At 38.5% G+C, this 18,077-nt stretch overlaps 1 protein-coding gene across 1 annotated transcript in view; it reads left to right on the top strand.

Annotated features, from left to right (window-relative positions):
• DNAJB14 (DnaJ heat shock protein family (Hsp40) member B14) overlaps positions 1–12,051 on the top strand; it is a 33,122-nt gene extending 21,071 nt beyond the window's left edge. The window contains exons 3-8 of the mRNA XM_006264501.4: positions 710–855; positions 5,876–6,061; positions 6,373–6,467; positions 7,353–7,462; positions 8,697–8,869; positions 11,505–12,051. Of these exons, the coding sequence (XP_006264563.1) occupies positions 710–855; positions 5,876–6,061; positions 6,373–6,467; positions 7,353–7,462; positions 8,697–8,869; positions 11,505–11,629 (835 nt within the window). The 3' untranslated portion in view covers positions 11,630–12,051. The remainder of the gene's footprint in view (positions 1–709; positions 856–5,875; positions 6,062–6,372; positions 6,468–7,352; positions 7,463–8,696; positions 8,870–11,504) is intronic.
• The last annotated feature ends 6,026 nt before the right edge of the window (positions 12,052–18,077 follow it).

Here is an 18,077-nt window from a genome sequence, read left to right as displayed (position 1 = left end):
AATTTGGTGTTTTTTTATCAGGGAAACCAAGATCCCTGCTAATGACCACTCAGCCCTGAGCCTTCAGACATGCACCCCAGGCTGCTCTACCCTGTCTGGGTTGCCTAATTTGCAGGTTTGTGTGTGCAAAGAAGTGCAAATGGGTGTGACTGTGTTTCTTGGCACCAGTTCCAGGTTTGCCTTGGACGCAGCATAGACCAGGCCAAAGAGAGACTGTAGTATGGCATTTAGATTTGGATACCATTAATAGAAAATATACATTTGTTTACAAAGTAAAAATATTATTTCTGACTCTTGGTCCTGAAAAGTCAAGTCAGGTAATTTCTGTTTCATGTACTTTTTATCAGGAAAGCATTTTGCAATTGAAAATTAAATAAGTCTGTTGCAATTGTCCAAAGCAAAATAGAATCTAAAGCCCTCTTCTCAATTATTATTTGCTCTGTAGTCTAAATAGGAGTAAAATGTATCAAAAAGTATTAGAAGCAAGTAATCTATGAATTTACCATAATCTAATAGTACACTGTAATCTGTTGTGTGACAATATGCCCTGTTTACAAATGAAATTCTGGACTAGAGTCCTTTGTTGTTTTTAAATGGCATACCAAGCATTTGGATGTCTGTGCAGCAAGTTAACAGTTTGGGTATTTTGTTTCCTCCTATTGCCTTTAAATATTCTTGGTTTGAAATCTTTTTTTTAACTCTTTTACAGTATAAAGAAATGTAAAAATTATTATGAAGTACTTGGAGTTGCAAAAGATGCAGGTGATGAAGACCTAAAGAAGGCTTATCGAAAATTGGCTTTGAAATTTCATCCAGACAAAAACCATGCACCTGGAGCAACGGAAGCTTTCAAAAGTAAAAGTTTGGGTTGTTTTAAACATTGTACATGGAAAAATCTATCAGAATAGAAAGGGTCCACCTGTTTTGCAAAACTGAATATTTTAAAACATAACGAATTAATCTTATGTATGTAAAATTGAAAGTCCATGGTAAGTTACATAGCTGAGAGAGGTTCCTTAAATAATGACTTCCTTTCAGAGAGTGACTGACCTTATAATCACATAGGGTGCTTACAGATGCTAAAAAACAAACAAACAATGCCCCCTCCACCGTACTTTACTGGAAGAAGGAGTGAGTTAGTTCAACCTGGCTTCACAACATCTGTATAGATCGGGGGTGCTTCAGCAGGGCTTTTTGTCACTTTTATCTGAAGCCAATTCAAGCAGCTATTAGATAAAAGTGCCAAGAAAGCCCACTAAAGCACCTGATCTATGTACACATTGAGTGAGCAGGGTCGAGTTAATGCATTGCCTCTTCTGGGCATGGTCTGGGCTTGGCATAAGAGCATGCCAAGTTTAAAGTAAAGCGCAGTTTTTTTGTTTGGTTGGTTTTTTTTTAATCTCTGTAAACAGCCATAATGTCTACTATAACCTAAGGCAAGGGTGTCAAACATACAGCCTCCAGGCCAAATCTGGCCTGCAGAGGTGGGTCATCCAACTCACAAGGCTTCTCAGAGCTACTGTTGCCAGAGCCAACACTTAACAGGTTAATGTAGCTTCCATCTGAGGTAGGTACGCTCTCCCCCACAAACTCTACCCCTACCTCTTCCCTGCTTTCTCTTCCCCTTTAGAATTTACAATGGCCCTGGAGGGTGTAGGGGATGTGTAAGTAGTAGCATTAATCCCCTAAATGGTGGCAGGGAATATGGCCCGCCAACTGATTTGTTTGACACCCTTGACAGGGGTAGTTCAACATGTATTTGAAAGTTGAATATGGCAATATGGACTTTTGAAATCAGTGAGTTCAGGATTGCTTGAAATATAACAGCAAAGCATAAGTAATATTTAGTAATACAACTCAATTACCTTTCTTTTTATGCTATTTTACACTCAGTTGACTCTTAGTTATGTTGGCTAATTTAATATGATCTTACATTTTGCAAGATATATTCATACTGTTCCTTCAAAGTTTATATATTTACCAGTACTTAGTGTACCTCAGGCATTTGTAGCCCGAAGGACCATGTAACTAAGGAATGGTGCTTATGGGGGGGTGTTAACAATGAATGAGAATAGACTGTCACAATTCTACAAGAAACAAAACTGTTTTGAAAGAACACCATAATAAGAGATATATCTGAATCACTTGCACTGTTGTATGAGATAACAAAAGTTTATAGTATCCAATGTTACTTTATCAGAGACATTACAGTAGGGATAGGCAACCTCTGGCACACGTGCCAGAGTATGGCACATGAAAGCATTTTGTTTGGCATGTTGTGTACCTCTGGGCAGGCAGCAGGGGAGCTGCAAGGGGCCCAGTGCTGCTTGTGGCAGTGCAGCCCCTTCCCCACTGTCCACCTCAAGGTGCACGTGCACCTGCTGCCAGCAAGAAGCCACGTCAGGGCTCTGTGGACCCTGGTGCAGCTGCTTGCCAGCCTCCTTACCACCTGATGCAAGCAGGGTGGGTTCCATGGCAGGTGGCAGGGACCTGCCCAGAGCCTGGGCAGGCTGTGGCAGGCAGCCAAGAGGCTGCAAGCAGCTACACTGGGGTCCATGGAGCCCTGGTATGGCTTATTGCTGGCAGTGGGCTTATGCACGCTTCAGAGTGGACAATCAGGGCAGGGGCTGGGGGCTATGCTGCTACAACAAGGATCAGACCCCCTCATGGCTCCCCCACCATCCACCCCTGGCATGTCAGTATCTTACAAGTCAAGGTTGCATGTGTTTTCAGCACTCTGCCCAAAAATGTTGCTGACCCCTGTGTTAGAGTATATAAAAGAGAAACATGTTGTTTTCCATTGTAAGCACTGTTTGCCATTCTGCACAGCACATTCCAGATTGGTTTAATGCCACTGAAGTCAATGGAGTTATGTAAAATATAAGTTTGACTGTGCCCTTTTTGTTGAAGCTTTTAAAAAAACTACTTTATGTTATTGGGCAATTTTTAATCAGTTGCATGCCAAGTTTCCTTTTCCTTAAAATTGTGTGTGTGTGTGTGGTTTCACTTTTTTCAGACAAAAACACCTTTTTTCAAAAATGGTCAAATTTTATAGCTGCCTTTTGACCAGATCTTAACTCAAGACATTATGGCTAGGTACAGACATTCAAAAAGCCTGAGGCAGAATTGATCTAAGTTATACAGTTTTCTGTAAGTAGCATAGTTTAGACTGGTAGCAAACAGAACACACATGTGTGCCGAACTTCTAGTCTCTTAAAGCAGGGGTTGGCAAAATGCAGCCCATGGGCTGGATCTGGGCTCCCCCCTGCTGGAGCCTGTCTACCTACCTGAGCTATGCAGTGGCCTAGTGTTTCCCTCTACGGCTGTCATGCCCCCTGGGACTGCCAGGGCCAGGTGCCTTCAGACAGGTGCCCCCTGGGGGGGGGGCGCCACTGCAGAGGGAAGCTCCGGGCTGCCTCCCCTCCCCCAGCAGCTCAGGAACCGCTCGGCCTGCCAGCAGCTTGCCCTCCCCCCCTCCTGCCAGTGAGGCAGGTAAGGATCGGGCCTGACCTTTTTGTACACACCACAGGGGTTTACTTCAGTTTAAATTGAAGCGAGGTTTTTTAAAATCCACCGCTTCAATTTAGGGAGAATTAAACTGAATTAAACCCCTGTGGCATGTACAAGCAGCCAAAGGCTTTAAGATGGAAAATAACTCATAAAAACCAAGTTAGTAGCAAATAATTCCCTTAATAGCTCTTAATAGCCTTATTCTCTAAAATGTATCATGATCAGATTAAACATAAATTAGTTTAAAAATAAATCTGCCTTCTAATTAATTGCACCTTAAATTATTAACTTTCAAAGTCAAACTCTCATTATTTATGCCTTTAATACTAGTTCTTCAGACAGAGAAGGCAGTATATACTAATATAGTCACTGTCTAGTTCTCAAATAAAGGTGCAATATGGCAATGTACTGATGTAGACAAATGTTGTAGTCCAAACACAAAATTGCTTCAGTCAAGCCATGTGATTTTTCCATAAATTGAAATTGTTAAATTTTGCAATAGTGTTTTAGACAGACTAAATTTGTGACTGGAATGTAACCTTTAAAAATATTATTTGTTTAGTTTTTGGAGTTGGGTTGTTATGGCAAAATTGTTGCAATGTGTTTGTCAGCAGTCTCTTGATTTTGGGATTTTTTTCTGTGAGAAGGGGGGTGTGTTTTAGGAGGAGAAACCTATTTAAACCTTCAGACCAGAGGTAGTACCATTGTCATGGTATTAAAAAGATTTGATATTATTGTTTTAATTTACTAAAGATAATTCTTGTTTAATTACTTTGTTTTAATTACTAAAAATGCAGCAGATTGAATGTTGTGTTACTGACTTACTGTGAAAGGGTCTGTAAATTTCGCACACCCCAACTGAATAACTGTAAATGAGCCATATTCAATTCGGATTCGGCCCAAATCGGGACAGTGATTCAATGTGTTGATTCGGATCGCTGTCCTGATTCGATTCGGCCAAATCCGAATCTGAAGATTCAATACTGATTCGGAGAATCAGCGATTTCAGCTATATACACAGCTTTAAATGTTTTTTCTACATAACTCAAGGTACCAGACACAGCTCATGAATGCTGCAGTGATGGGGCGGACGGAACGTCCCACAGGAGTAGGGGGGCAGGGGGCCTGCATACTCGGCAGCAGACACCCCCTCCCCGCTCCCCCCCCCCGGTGGCCTGTCTGGCTTGGCGATCAGCCGCGAGGGGACCTGGATGCCCCCCCCCCCCCCCCCCCCCCCCCCCCCCCCCCAGACCCAGGAGGCACCAGTCATCGAGCTGGGGGGGGAAGGGGATGCGGACCCAGAAGTGGATTGGAAATGCTTCTGGTCCACTTCCAGGTCTGCCACCAAGCGTGCTTGGGACTCCCCTGCGTTTCCCATGGGACGCTCCATCCACCCCAGCATCTCAGCATTCACGAGCCACCTGGTACCTTGAGGTATGTAGAAAAAATATTTAAAGCTGTGTCTATGGCCAAATGTCGAATCTCTCCGATTCGATTCGGAGAGATTAAAGGGTCTCCTGATTCAATTCAAATTTAGAGGTTCGGCCATCGATTTGGACTGAATCTCCTCCGAATCAAATCAGCGACTGAAGGTTCACGCAGCCCTATTATCCAGTCCATCGTGGATACATGATATACTTGGGAATACTTAGTGAATTTAAAGGACTTTTGAGCCTGGGTAAAACCAGGAGAGCTTGTAAGCTGTTCAAACTGATTATTTTCAGACTGCCTTACTGAGCTTTTTCCTTTCACCACTCCAAAACCAGAGAAGTTAAATAAAAGGTTATTTTTTATACAACATTAATGTTTCAAGATAAAGCATTTAAGTTGGGTAATTCTGGAAGTTAAAGTTACTTTAACATTTTGCAGCATATCATGCTGCATAGTTAATATTTTCTATTCCTCTTTCTTTTGTTGAATGTAAATCTTAATGTAGGGCATGTTAGTATCGTCCATAAAATTGAGAGGAATGGCTACATAGTAGTTAGAATTATTGGAGAAAGCCAAGTTATGCAATTGCCTGCCTTTTGGGTTTACATTAGAGTTAACTATTATGAATAATGTCAATTTTGGAAGAAGAGAGAAAAACCTCTTTTAAAAAAGGAGGATATTCTTTTTAAATATGGACATAATCTAAGTATATTTACACAAGCATACAAAATCACACAAGTGTACAAAATCTAGGAAGGGGCTAGTGGACAACCAGGAGGGAATCTAAGGTAGAAGATCAGCTGTTTCTGGATGCTGTTCTAGCACAGTATCCTCTCAGAAGCATATGAAAGTCCATTATATTATCTTTTACTTTGAAATTACAACATTATTATCATTCATTTGTGAGCTGTCTTCTTTTTTTCCTTTATTCCAGAGATTGGAAATGCATACGCTGTGTTGAGCAATCCAGAAAAACGAAAGCAGTATGACCTTACCGGCAGTGAAGAGCAAGTATGCAATCACCCTGGCAATGGTAGATTTAACTTCCACAGAGGTTGTGAAGCTGATATTACTCCAGAGGATTTGTTCAACATGTTCTTTGGGGGGGCGTTTCCAACAGGTATTTATCCAATAATGCTTAAAGGGCATGTTTTCTGATGTTTTATTATGGCTGTAATTAAAGCAATTTATCATAAACTACTGTAAGCAATGTATTTTTCTTTATGTAGTGGTTAATACTAAAATTATTTTAATTTTAGTTACTTTCCAGTTACTATGGTGACTTTACAGAAAGAAGACGGACTTTTATTTAATATGATTCAAAGTATTTTTTTAACATGATTTATTTAATGCGATTCAAAGTATTTAGTAATTTACAAGTGCACTATTTTAAGTGTAATTAGGTGGTGATCTTACACTCTGTTTTCTTAGGTAGCGTACATTCATTTTCTAACGGTCGGGCTGGATACAGTCATCCTAACCAACACCGACAGAGTGGACATGAAAGAGAAGAGGAGAGGGGTGATGTACGTTTGAACATTTTTTTGACTGAAATCTACTGCGAGAGAAAGTTAGCTGTTGTCATGTGCATGGTATGATTGCAGGGGAGCTTTGCATGCTGTAGGAAGACCTGCATTTGCAAGTGAAATGTTTTTCAGGCTTGATGTGAGACAGTCTGGTTGTGCTTGTAAATAAGCAGATTTGAAAAAGATGCAGCATTTAAGAGAGAAGAAAAAAGTATGTCGTTTGCATCCTACTGAAGTAAATTTCTGCTCACTTGTTTTCTGTGTTTGTCCACACTTGTAAGCTAATTCATATTAAAGTAAGGCTCATATTTTAAAAAAAACTATAGCTGCTCCCAAATGTCTCCATGTGTAAATGAGAACTTTAGTTACACATATGATACCTACGTAGACCTGATCTAGAGTCTTAAGTCAGCGAAAAAACTGTTGACTTAAGAGATCTCTGGATGAGGCCACTGGTGTCTTTAAACATCAGTGCTGTATGCTGAGAGGTGGTGTATTCACATTGCTGTGGTAGAGTAATGTTGTATATATTGAAACTGAGTGCTTTGGAGAAAAAGACTCTCTCTCATTTGTGGACAGTGCTGCCAACCATAGTCGGAGCCTGACCTTGATCTTGATGCTGACTAGGGCCACTAGGCACTGATGTGATACTGATTTAAAGAAAAAAAAAAAAAAAAAGACTACAATTGACTCTGAGGCGGGATACCTGTCAGCATGCACAACTATGTAGGCTGACAGAGTTGGTCTAACAACTTCTGGTTTATTGATGCTGTTCAGGTTTAAAGAAAAATTGTCCTAGTTAGAACTGAGCACTGCTAAAAAAATTGCCTGTTCACTCAGTCCTCGTGTTATGAACTGCTAAAATCTATCTGTTTTCTCTATTAGGGAGGCTTCTCTATGTTCATCCAGCTGATGCCTATTATTGTACTGATCCTTGTCTCCTTATTGAGCCAGTTGATGGTTTCTAATCCTCCCTACACCTTATACCCAAGATCGTAAGTAATGATGATTTAAATTTGTTCAGCAAGAGGAAAGCATGATTTTCTTTTAATCAACTTTTCTTCTTTCTTTGTATGCATTTAACACGTTTTTGCAGAAAGTTCCCCTCTTAAAAATACAGGTCAGAAGATTCTTTTTTGAACTGTGATAAAGGCACAAGTTCTCTGTTCATTCTCTTTGCAGCAAAGTCTACTACAACAGTATTTTACCCCAGAATGTCCAAAAAGGAGTATTGATGCTATAACTGTATCTATTAAATATCTAATAATATCTATAATTTGTTCTGTTGGCTTAAGGAAAGATATCATTGACTAATCACCCAGCAGATAAATTGTCTATGGATTATCGTTTTTGCCACTACTGTCTGAAGGGTCCTAACTTCCACAGAAGAAAAAATCCTTCTCTCTCATTCTGCTTCAGATTTCATGAGCTCGACAGGAAAGATACTGTTTCCTTCTGAAACTAAGCTGCTGTGATGCTTAATAAACACCTCTCTGTGACCCTATTTCCACAATCCTTGACTCTTAAATCCAGAAAATATCAGCAGACAGAGGAATTTGTCAGGAGTTGGGAGGCTACGGGACCTGAACCTGTTCAGCCTTCACATAAGAAGGCTGAGGGGGGGGACCTGGTGACTGTCTATAAATTCACTAGGGGGGACCAGAAGGGTTTGGGGGAGACCTTGTTTCCCCTGGCGCCCCCGGGATAACAAGGAATAATGACCACAAGTTGTTGGAGAGTAGGTTTAGATTAGACATCCATAAGAACTACTTCACAGTAAGGGTGGTTAGGATCTGGAACCAACTTCCAAGGGAAGTGGTGCTGGCTCCTACCCTGGGGGTCTTTAAGAAGCGGCTTGATGCCTGCCTGGCTGGGGTCAATTGAGCCCAGTTTTCCTCCTGCCCAGGCAGGGGGTCGGACTTGAAGATCTATAAGGTCCCTTCCGACCCTACTTCTATGATTCTATGAAAACATTTTAGAGTGAAATGTTGTTTGATTACTATGGCATAATGACCTATTTTTTTTCTAAATTTGCTAGGTTCCAGTGTAATTTGCTATTATATGATCTTATAAATGAATAAGGTGTATTAAACAAAGATATCTTACAAAAGTTAATTTTTGAGATGGAAAAAGCAGAGGTTTTATTTTGATGAAAATAGTGAATTACTGCTGCTTTTCACTAAGGGGAGCATTTGAAATACAGACTAACAAAACATGCCTCTCTTACAGGAGCACAGGGCAGACCATTAAAATGCAGACAGAAAACCTGGGTGTCATTTATTATGTCAACAAAGACTTTAGAAATGAATACAAAGGAGCCTCTTTACAGAAGATAGAAAAGAGTGTGGAAGAGGATTATGTGTCAAACATTCGAAATAACTGTTGGAAGGAGAGGCAGCAAAGTAAGTTGACTCTGACTAATATTTGATGCTTCTTACAAACATGTTACTAGAAGAAAAATCTTGTGTCTTATGTCTATGTTTGGAAGAAATGAAGCAGCTATTTTTATTAAGTTGTTGTTGTTAGCATGTGTTTTTAATGAACCAATATGAAGGCATTCCATGTGTACCACTTTTTCAAAACAAAATATTACACCTTGTCTAAATTAATGTAGTTTTTCCTCAGTGATCCAAGGAAATAATTGCCACCTGCAAAATGATAGGAGTGCTGTCTGTGTTTTTTTCTTAAAAAATGAACTCCTGGATTGTTGGCCCAGATTGACAAATGTATACTAAAATGAATAAATACATTACTCCATTTTCCATCTCATTCTTCACTCTGAGCCAGAAAGGAATGGTAGCTTAATTATTGTGAGATCACCATTGGTTAACTGAGACATTTTCCAAAAATGTATACATATCCCTCAGCAAAGGCTGTCCCATGGGTGGAAAGAAGTTCTCTTCTTTCACCAATTGCATCTATTGCAAATAGTCCAAATTTTGAGGCATATCACAAATGGCTGAGATCCATGAAGTACTTACATTAGCCATCTATTCACCAAAAACAACTCTCTAATATTAGAAATTTAAAACTAACTTCAACTGGCCCACTCTTCCGTGGTCCTGTACCTTCATAATTCACTTTATGCATAAAGACACCTTTCAAACTAGGTATCTCAATCATCTAGAAACATTCTATATGAAAGTTAATTTCCAGAGAGAATTAAGAAGCAAAGAAATCTGCTGTAGGCAGATTTTCTTAAAAAGAAATATCCATAAGTGACATGGTTAGAGAAGAATTTATATAGGTAAGTTGTTCTAAAGGAATGAACTTTGGGAAAGAGGATTTCTAACCTGAGTCTTGCATAGTAGAGCATCTTTTAAGATGCTGTTTCAATGATACTTTGCACCAGTTGAATTAAAATTAGATTCAGCACAGACATGTTTTGGAAAATTGTCATGAAAAATTAGATTTTTGTGGATGTGTATGTTCAGTCATTAGAGAGTTATTCTGATGTAATCTGTAACCAAATATTGCAGATTATTAGATATTCATTACCAAAGGCTGTTTCAGTAATCTTCCTGAGGATTCCTAGCAGAAATTGTCATAACCAAAGAAACAAATAATTAATTTCTCATTGGCTAGTAGCTGCCACACCTCTCATGGAAATATAAACCAGTCCAAATCTAGAAAAATGGTTCTGACAAACATGAGAGGTGTAAGTCATGGAGCCAGTAACACATCAGTAACATAGCCAACAGAATAAATGGAGGACAAATGAATCAAGGACTTTGTCATTTATTCAGAACTAAGAGTGCATTCATCTGCCAAAAAAATGCACTTGTAATTTTTGTTTAAGATTAGCACCCAATAGACATTCTTGGCTTGAAAAATGTGAGCCAGTAATTTCACTCAATTTAATTGCATCATCCAGCACGTGATCCTTTTAAAACTACCAGAAGTATTTTCTAATGGTGAATTCTAATGAGAGTACCTTGTGGCTACCCCATGTTTCTCTCTACAAAAAAGCAGGGTCACTGTTGTAATTAAATTGTTTCCAGTACATACAAGGCTGCGATTTTATAAATCTCTTAATTTCCTAAATAGTTGAACAGGCAAATAAGCAACCCCCCTCCCTTCAAATTCTAAACATCAGTTTTTATCTGTATATAGTAATTTAAAACTTTATATTTTTTTATGAAACAGCTTCATGTTCGTTTGTTTTTATGCATCAAGTAGTTAAATACCAAGTACTTAAAATGTTCCTTCCACTGTTAGTTGTCTTTAAAGAATGGATTGTTAATTGATTTCAACCTAGGAGCCAGAAAAATATAGGTAGTCTACAGCAGTGTTTCTCAGCCCATGGGTCGCAACCTAAAAGTGGTTTGCAAGAATATATGAAAGGGTCACAAACGAACTTTAAAAATGGATCAGTAAACTTTAAAAATGGAGAAAAACATGAGAAATCATGTCTTCTCCCTTGCAGGCTGTCAGAGTTCCACCCTGCAAGAAGCTGCTTGGGCCCGCCCTGCCTCTCTCATCTACCTCCTGCCCCACACGCTGAGGGGTTGGGCCAGGGTGCAGCAGCTCAGGAGTGAGGGGCACTGGGTCAGAACTGGCTATCAAAGTTTACACATGGGTCCTGGTATAAAAAAGGTTGAGAACCACTGGTCTACATCACCTCTGTAATACAGAGAGAATAGTTTTAATGCCTCAGATCACTGCACTGATTTGTGAAGCCTGATGTAGTTTCAGGAGTACATTTAATTTTACTGCTGCTGAGATCTCTAAAGATATTGATAATGCATTAATCACCTGAATGAAATAGTACACATCTGTATTAGTACATAGTAAACCAGTAGCGGGCAGAGCAAACACAGCTCTTAAATTAACAGCTACTATGTGAAACCTGAAAACATGGGAAGTGTTACACTGAGAAGCAGTGCTTATGGAGAACCAGCAGGGGGGAGCCTTGTTACAGTGCTAAGATATGGATGATGTTGTTGTGGGTATCCATTGGAAGCAGAAAACAGAAGAGTATGGGGACAGTTAGAAGTCAAATACTCTTTTTAACCCCAAACTTTTTTTTTTTTAAAGAAACGGACTTACTATACGCGGCAAAAGTCTACCGAGATGATCGTCTCCGAAGGAAAGCAGACTCCATGTCCATGGACAACTGCAAAGAACTGGAGCGGCTGACCAGTTTATATCGAGGAGGCTGAACTAGAATTTTCCATGTGCATCTTGAAGTACACTATTATCATTCCTATACATTGAAGAAGTCTAATTTCATCACGAAAGCTGGAAAGAGGGTGGATGTAAAACTCTACTGTGTAGCTGTTTCCAGAATCCTTATGCTGAAATATCATTTAATGGCTTCTTTACCTACTATGAAATATAGGTATTTTAATTGTTTAGATTTTACTCCAAAAGCTTCTGTGAATTGTTTCAGCTCAAAAAGGATGCTATACTTGTAGAGACTTAGTCATAGTGGTTCTCCTCTTAACATATTTGCCATGTAAATATCTGTGGAAAGAACACTTTGTGTATATACAAGATAAATGACTTTCTATTTAATATCTCAGAAATCTAGCTCCATAAAACATTTTGTCTCACTGATGGAATAAATAGTCTGATTACATCACTCCTTATGCAGATGTCAAGTGTGTGGAGTTTAAATAATCACTTTTAAATTATTTAATTTTATGTAAAATCTTCTGACTTTACCAGTTTGGAGGATATTTTTAAATATAGCAGTGTATATTCCTAAATATATGTTGGGGTAAATTGATATGGTGTAGAGTAGCAATTAGCTGTTGTAGTTTTTAAGCATTTCTTAGCAATGCTAAGAAACTACATCTTTTTTTTTTTTTAAAGTAAGTAGTTGCAAAGTGCAGTAGAGAAATTATGGACATTGCTTTTAGTACTTGAAACAATTCATAGCAACTCCGCCATTCGGTATTCCAGTAGTAATAAGTCCATACATATGTTTAACATGCATTTTACAGCTTATTTAATTTTCATTGAAAAAGTGGGGGGGGGAAATTTGATAGTTATTTAACTTTAAAAAACAAAAAAAAAAGCTTTTTCCTCTTCAGAGATGTAATTTCTTATTCATTTCAAACTAGTTTCCTCAAACTTCTACAGGCATCATTTGTGGACGCAGGAAAATCACCGCTAATGTCAAGCCGTGTGCCTTGTTACACTTTTGCCAACTATTAAATGCTTCACTAATTTGTAACATACTGCTGTGATACGAGCCCTACTCATTTGGCCAAGAACAGGAACTAGAGGAAGTTTCAGGGTGTAAAGCTGTTTGGTCCAAAACTTTACTAAATTGATTTTCTGTAGATGAGCAAATGTATCAATTACTTATTTAATTCAATATACTTTAATTTTATGGGCTGTACACTTAAATTACATGGAGTTGTACTCACTGACACAAATTAAGAGGCATTTTGAAGCCACTGAGTACAAGGTACCATGTGCCCATAAGAGTGAGAGAGTTTTGAGTTTGGTTTGTGTCACTTTTAAGTTGTAATTTCCACATGGTTGGGGCACATCTACATATGCTATTAATGCGCAGCAATAAACTCTGGCACAGTTCATGCCAGAGTTTATTGCTCTTGGGCACAGCATTTACACATACGCCCAGGACCAGAGCATGTTGAGCCGGGGCAGTGCATCCCCAGCTGGTAGGGCACCCAGTGGGGGTCAGCCTGCCAGTCTGGAGGTGCTCCTGCCCTGCTCCAACATGCTGTGGAGGGGCTTGCAGGGGCACTAGAGTGCTCCAGTGCAGGGCTAACTGGCAGGCAACCCCACACTTTGTCACTCTTGTGCCCCAGCCAGCCCTAGTCGTCATCTATGCATTCGTTGCAGCGCACTAAATAATTCGGCCATAGGATGGTACTTGCATCAGTCAGTACTATTCTGCAGTGAGGTTAACTAGTTTATTGTGGCTTAATAGTGCCACACCTGCAGACAGTGATGCTTTACTGCGGAGCTAATTCATCAGCTATGCAGTGAAGTGTCTCATGTAGATGCTGTGTAGCAAAATCTTTGCTGCATTTGAGAGTACTAATTATTGATTTGTAAGGAGCCAAATTCTGTTCTCAGATTATACCAGTGTAACTATATCACTGAAGCCAATACCTCATTGACTTTACTGGACTTTTTAATTTTTTTATTTAAATTTGATGTAACTTGAGAACAGAATTTGGCCCTACAGGTGCTTAAATGCTGCTATGTAGCCCTGAAATCCCTTTCTATATACCTTTTCTTAAGCATCTCACTGAAAATGCCCTGTTATATATAGTAGTGCAACATGGAACAGGCTTGCTGCTGACTCATAAAATGAGTAATCAGAACACAACATTTTTGGACATTTGAAAGAAATATTCAAAGTTGATGCCAAAGGTGAATTACAAAGCAGAGCTGAGGAAGAACAGGGGTTTCATTGCTGTATGTCCCTTCTACTTGATCTGTGGGGTAAGTGAAGAGGGATTACGAATCATCTATTTACTTTATAATTTCCCCAAATGTTTGTTGTAGAAGTAAAAAGAAAAAGCAAACATGAATTCCATGAGTTCTGGAAATCATTGCAACTATGTTCGTTTGGGAAATAATATAGAAAACTAGTCTTAATAAAAGAATTGTTTCAATTAACCTTATATATTCTTGCCCCCTACTTCAGACACATCAGTATGCTTGTCAGTGACACTTAAAGAGTACAAAAGAGAATCATTTTGTAGTGTGTTTATAAAAATATTGGGGCTACAAAGCTACAGTTAAGAGGTACTCAGTAAAGCTGCTGACAATAAATGAATAGGATGTATCTACATTGTAGTAGTTTCTGTTTCACTTTGAAAATCAGGGAAAATTAACCTGTGCAGAACTCTACTCAGCTGGTTACTGGCAACAACCTAGTTAGTTTAAAGATAGTTTGTATAGCTCTAAACTACACAACAGTTGTTACTGCAGTTGGCAGGGCAGCATAGACACACTAATACTTTCTGGACAATTCATTCCAGTGAATAATAATTTATTAAAAAGTTACCACTTTTCACAGAACACCCCATTCAGCAAAAATGCTCCTCTTTGCCTAGAGCTCAGACACACAATGCGTTTTACACCAGCTAAATCAGCCTTTAAACCAGGGTAAACATAATGTACAGCCCTAGCCAGTGCAATGTACTTGAATCTAGTCTAGAATTATCCTGAAAAAACTGGGGGGTAAAACTACAGCAGTGTTGCTAGGAAACACATAAGCTTCTAGTAGTTTCCAAAAGGGTGGGGGAGCTGTTGCTCCAGACTAAGCACCAACCTCTGTGGGGTTACAAATGTAGCAGAATCACTCCCACTTTAACATGATTCATCCAAAGCTGTTATATGGTCCCTGCAACCTAAGAGCTACATGTTGTAATAGTGCTTGTTGTAAGCAGCCCATACTCCATACCTGTTCTTCTCTCTAGAACTTAGTATAATTTTCAGCAGTGTACAAAAATGATGTAAATAACACTGATGCAAATGAATTGTGTGCCCAGGCTCTTAATAGGTTAAATATTGGCAGGGTGTCTTCTTTTCTATATACTAGTATTGGGAATGGTTAAGGATGGATATTATTTCCTGCCTACCATAAGAGTAACCTGCAAGGATTCTTTCTAAGTCAGCATGTGGATTCCTATATTTCTTTATGATGTACTTCAACAAAAATCCAATTATTTTTCCTACTTGAAAAATGTGAGGAATGGCTGGTCTCTTTTTTCTTCTTTTGCTAGAAGGTTCTGCTGGATACTACAGGATACTTATATTGCAAGCAAGATGTTACCTGAAGGGATGGGATGTTAGAAGCTTTCAAGATGTCCTTTCTTCAAAATGTAATCATAAAATACTCTTTAACATTTTAGTCTTACTGAAAACCTTTGCTATCCTCAGCTGATCAGATTTCTTTCTTGACACTTGTGACTACCGCATCACTAGTTCTCGGTATATTCGTTTTCCAGTGAGGACCTGAATTTCGCAGCTATAATAAACAGGGAGAAGTCATTTTAAATGATCAAGTCCTTGCAGGGCCATCTTGATACATAATGAATATAAATGGGCATAAGCCAGTTTTTCTAGTTTGCAGATGACCTTTAAAAACAGTAAAACAAATCTTACACAGACATAAAATCAGATCTGTGGCCAATTTAAAGTAAAATATGTTGCCCATCCTTTCAGTTGACACTGTCTTTGTTCTATCTAAAACCAGATTAAAGGTTAATTTAGAGCTCTTAAAAATGCACTTCATTCTTTTTGAAAGATTTCAAAAGACAAAAAAATGTTTATAACTATTAAAATATAACGGGCACTATTTTAAAAGCACAGAGTAAACTTAAAAACTTCTCTGAAAATTTTTCATATACTGTTACAAGTCACGAGACCATTTTCCCTTCAAATGGTCAGTATAGCAATCTCTGTTTTCAAAGGTTATTTTTTCATTTGTGTTAATTTCATTTTTTCCTTGAATAAAAGTGACCAGTGCCCCCTGTGTGTGGATCTTTCACGCAGCAACAAAGGAATAAATAGGAAAATGTGTATTCGAAACCAAAACTTGACAGAGGAATATAAGGTTAGGTATGATTATCTGAAACTATAAAGCTCTTAATTTATGTTACTAGGTCCTAACATCCAAATTTGTCAAAAAGCCAGTCAATTTTATGGGAAGAAACATGGTCTGGTGATTAAAATGAGGAGTGAGAAACAAGCCCTGGTTGTAGTCAAATGACTTTGGTACTATCACATTATTTTTTGTTCATCATTTCTTGTCTTCCTTGTAAACTGCAATGAGGTACTCAGATAAAAGGGCACTGTGAATGTAGAACATTATTACCAATATGTCCACATTTGAACTGCAGCCACTTTGGTTCCTGTTTCAGAGTACACATCAGAGAGAGCAAATATTAGTGCAGTTCAAAAAAGAAATATTCCGCGATTTCACCGCATGTTTTGCTCCCTGTGGTTTTTGTGATACCACTAACTGGTAGAAATCTAGTCTGAAGCTCAAAATGCTTCAGGAGCTTGAAAGTAATTTTAAGATTTAGCCCTTAGAGAGAACATGCAAGGAAAGATTTTCAGTAATAATCAGCGTTTGTGGCTGGGGGTGGGTGTTCAAAAAAGCTCAGTTCCACTAGGAACTTCAGGACAGTGATCAGATTGATAATGAGCTTTTAAATATGTTTATTAAAACTGATGAAGCATCTGATTTGGTGTCTTTGTGTCCTGAATTACCCTATCAATTAGGCAAGTGTTATGACAAGAGGCCTAGAGGGTTATGCAGAGTGTAATCAGATATGAAAGATGGCTTCATGAACAAAAATAAGCCTAACTTTCAAATCCAGTTAAATAAGTATAAGCCATGAATTAAGGTTTTGGGGTTTTTCAACACAGTAGAGTGGAAGAACAAGTAAACAATGATCTGTGACTAGTGGTAGCTACTTCAAAACTTATGTTGGTTTCTGCTTGTCACTATTAGAAGGCAGGAGGAAATAGATATGAAAAGCTTGGAATGGGGAGGAAAAAACAGCCTTTAAGTCTTCATACACATTTGGGTTTTTTGTGCGTTTAAGTGTCAGTGAGTACACCTACACATGCATTAATGCATGGTAATCTGTGCTACTGCGTAGTAACGCTGGCACACATCTTTTACATGAAGCTAATACGCAGTTAACTAATTGTATGGCACATTAACATGGTTTTCGCCGTGACACAGTAATGCACAGTAGAATTAATCTACTGCACTTCTAGCATCTTGTGTAGATACACCCAGTATGTAGGACCAGGCCTAATCTTTTAGATGATTTTGTAATCTTTCTGGAGCACTTCAGGCTTCCTCACTACTAAAATAGATTTTTTTTTCTAGATTATTTGATTTCTTCTAAGCATGTTAAAAAGAAATGTTCCTTATATTAAGGATTCTGTGAAGTGTGTTTTTTTTTAAAGCTTCTCTGCATGTATAATTTCCCTGATCAGTACATGATTTCTTTTCTCTTAATACCAAGGTTTGCTGATCTCGGGGCCAGTAGATTTGTGACTATTGTATGTGCACAGATGTATAGGTGTACATACTTTTATCCAGCTAATACCTCAAACTTGTGATTTGTTTAATATTGTACCTCTGTAAGTTTGCACAGAACAGGGCTTTCATTAGCACCAAGAAATTATCCATCCAACTTTGGTGGGTTCTGTTGTCACTGATCTTAAAAGGCTTATTTTTTCCAGTGAGTGAGTGACATTCTCATTACAACATTTGTTCTCAAAAGAAAATTATACCTGTTCATTCTGCACTGCAATCTGAAAGCTGACAGGGTAAAAAAGCAATTCTCAGCTTGAATAAAATATGAAATATCTGTAATGTTAAGCCATTTTCAAATCCATTTATGAACCTGCTGCTGGCACTGGCTCTTGCTCAGCTGAGACAATGATATTTTAAAAGCATTGCTTGGTTTAAAAATCTGAAGGAACTTGAATATTTGTTCTCTAGACTCTTGAAACAAGCACCACAGTAACTGAAAATAAATTGTGCTCAAGACCCCTCTAATAAATTTAATGGAAGCCTTGCAAAAGGACATGCAGTGAAATGAAGTTGGCATCTTAAAAAAGATCTTATATTATTTTGTCTAACTCAGTAGC

This window comes from Alligator mississippiensis, chromosome 2, assembly GCF_030867095.1.
Source record: "Alligator mississippiensis isolate rAllMis1 chromosome 2, rAllMis1, whole genome shotgun sequence".
Classification (NCBI taxonomy): Eukaryota; Metazoa; Chordata; order Crocodylia; family Alligatoridae; genus Alligator; species Alligator mississippiensis.
Note: the sequence above shows the minus strand (reverse complement) of the source record. Positions and strands in the feature narration are given on the sequence as shown.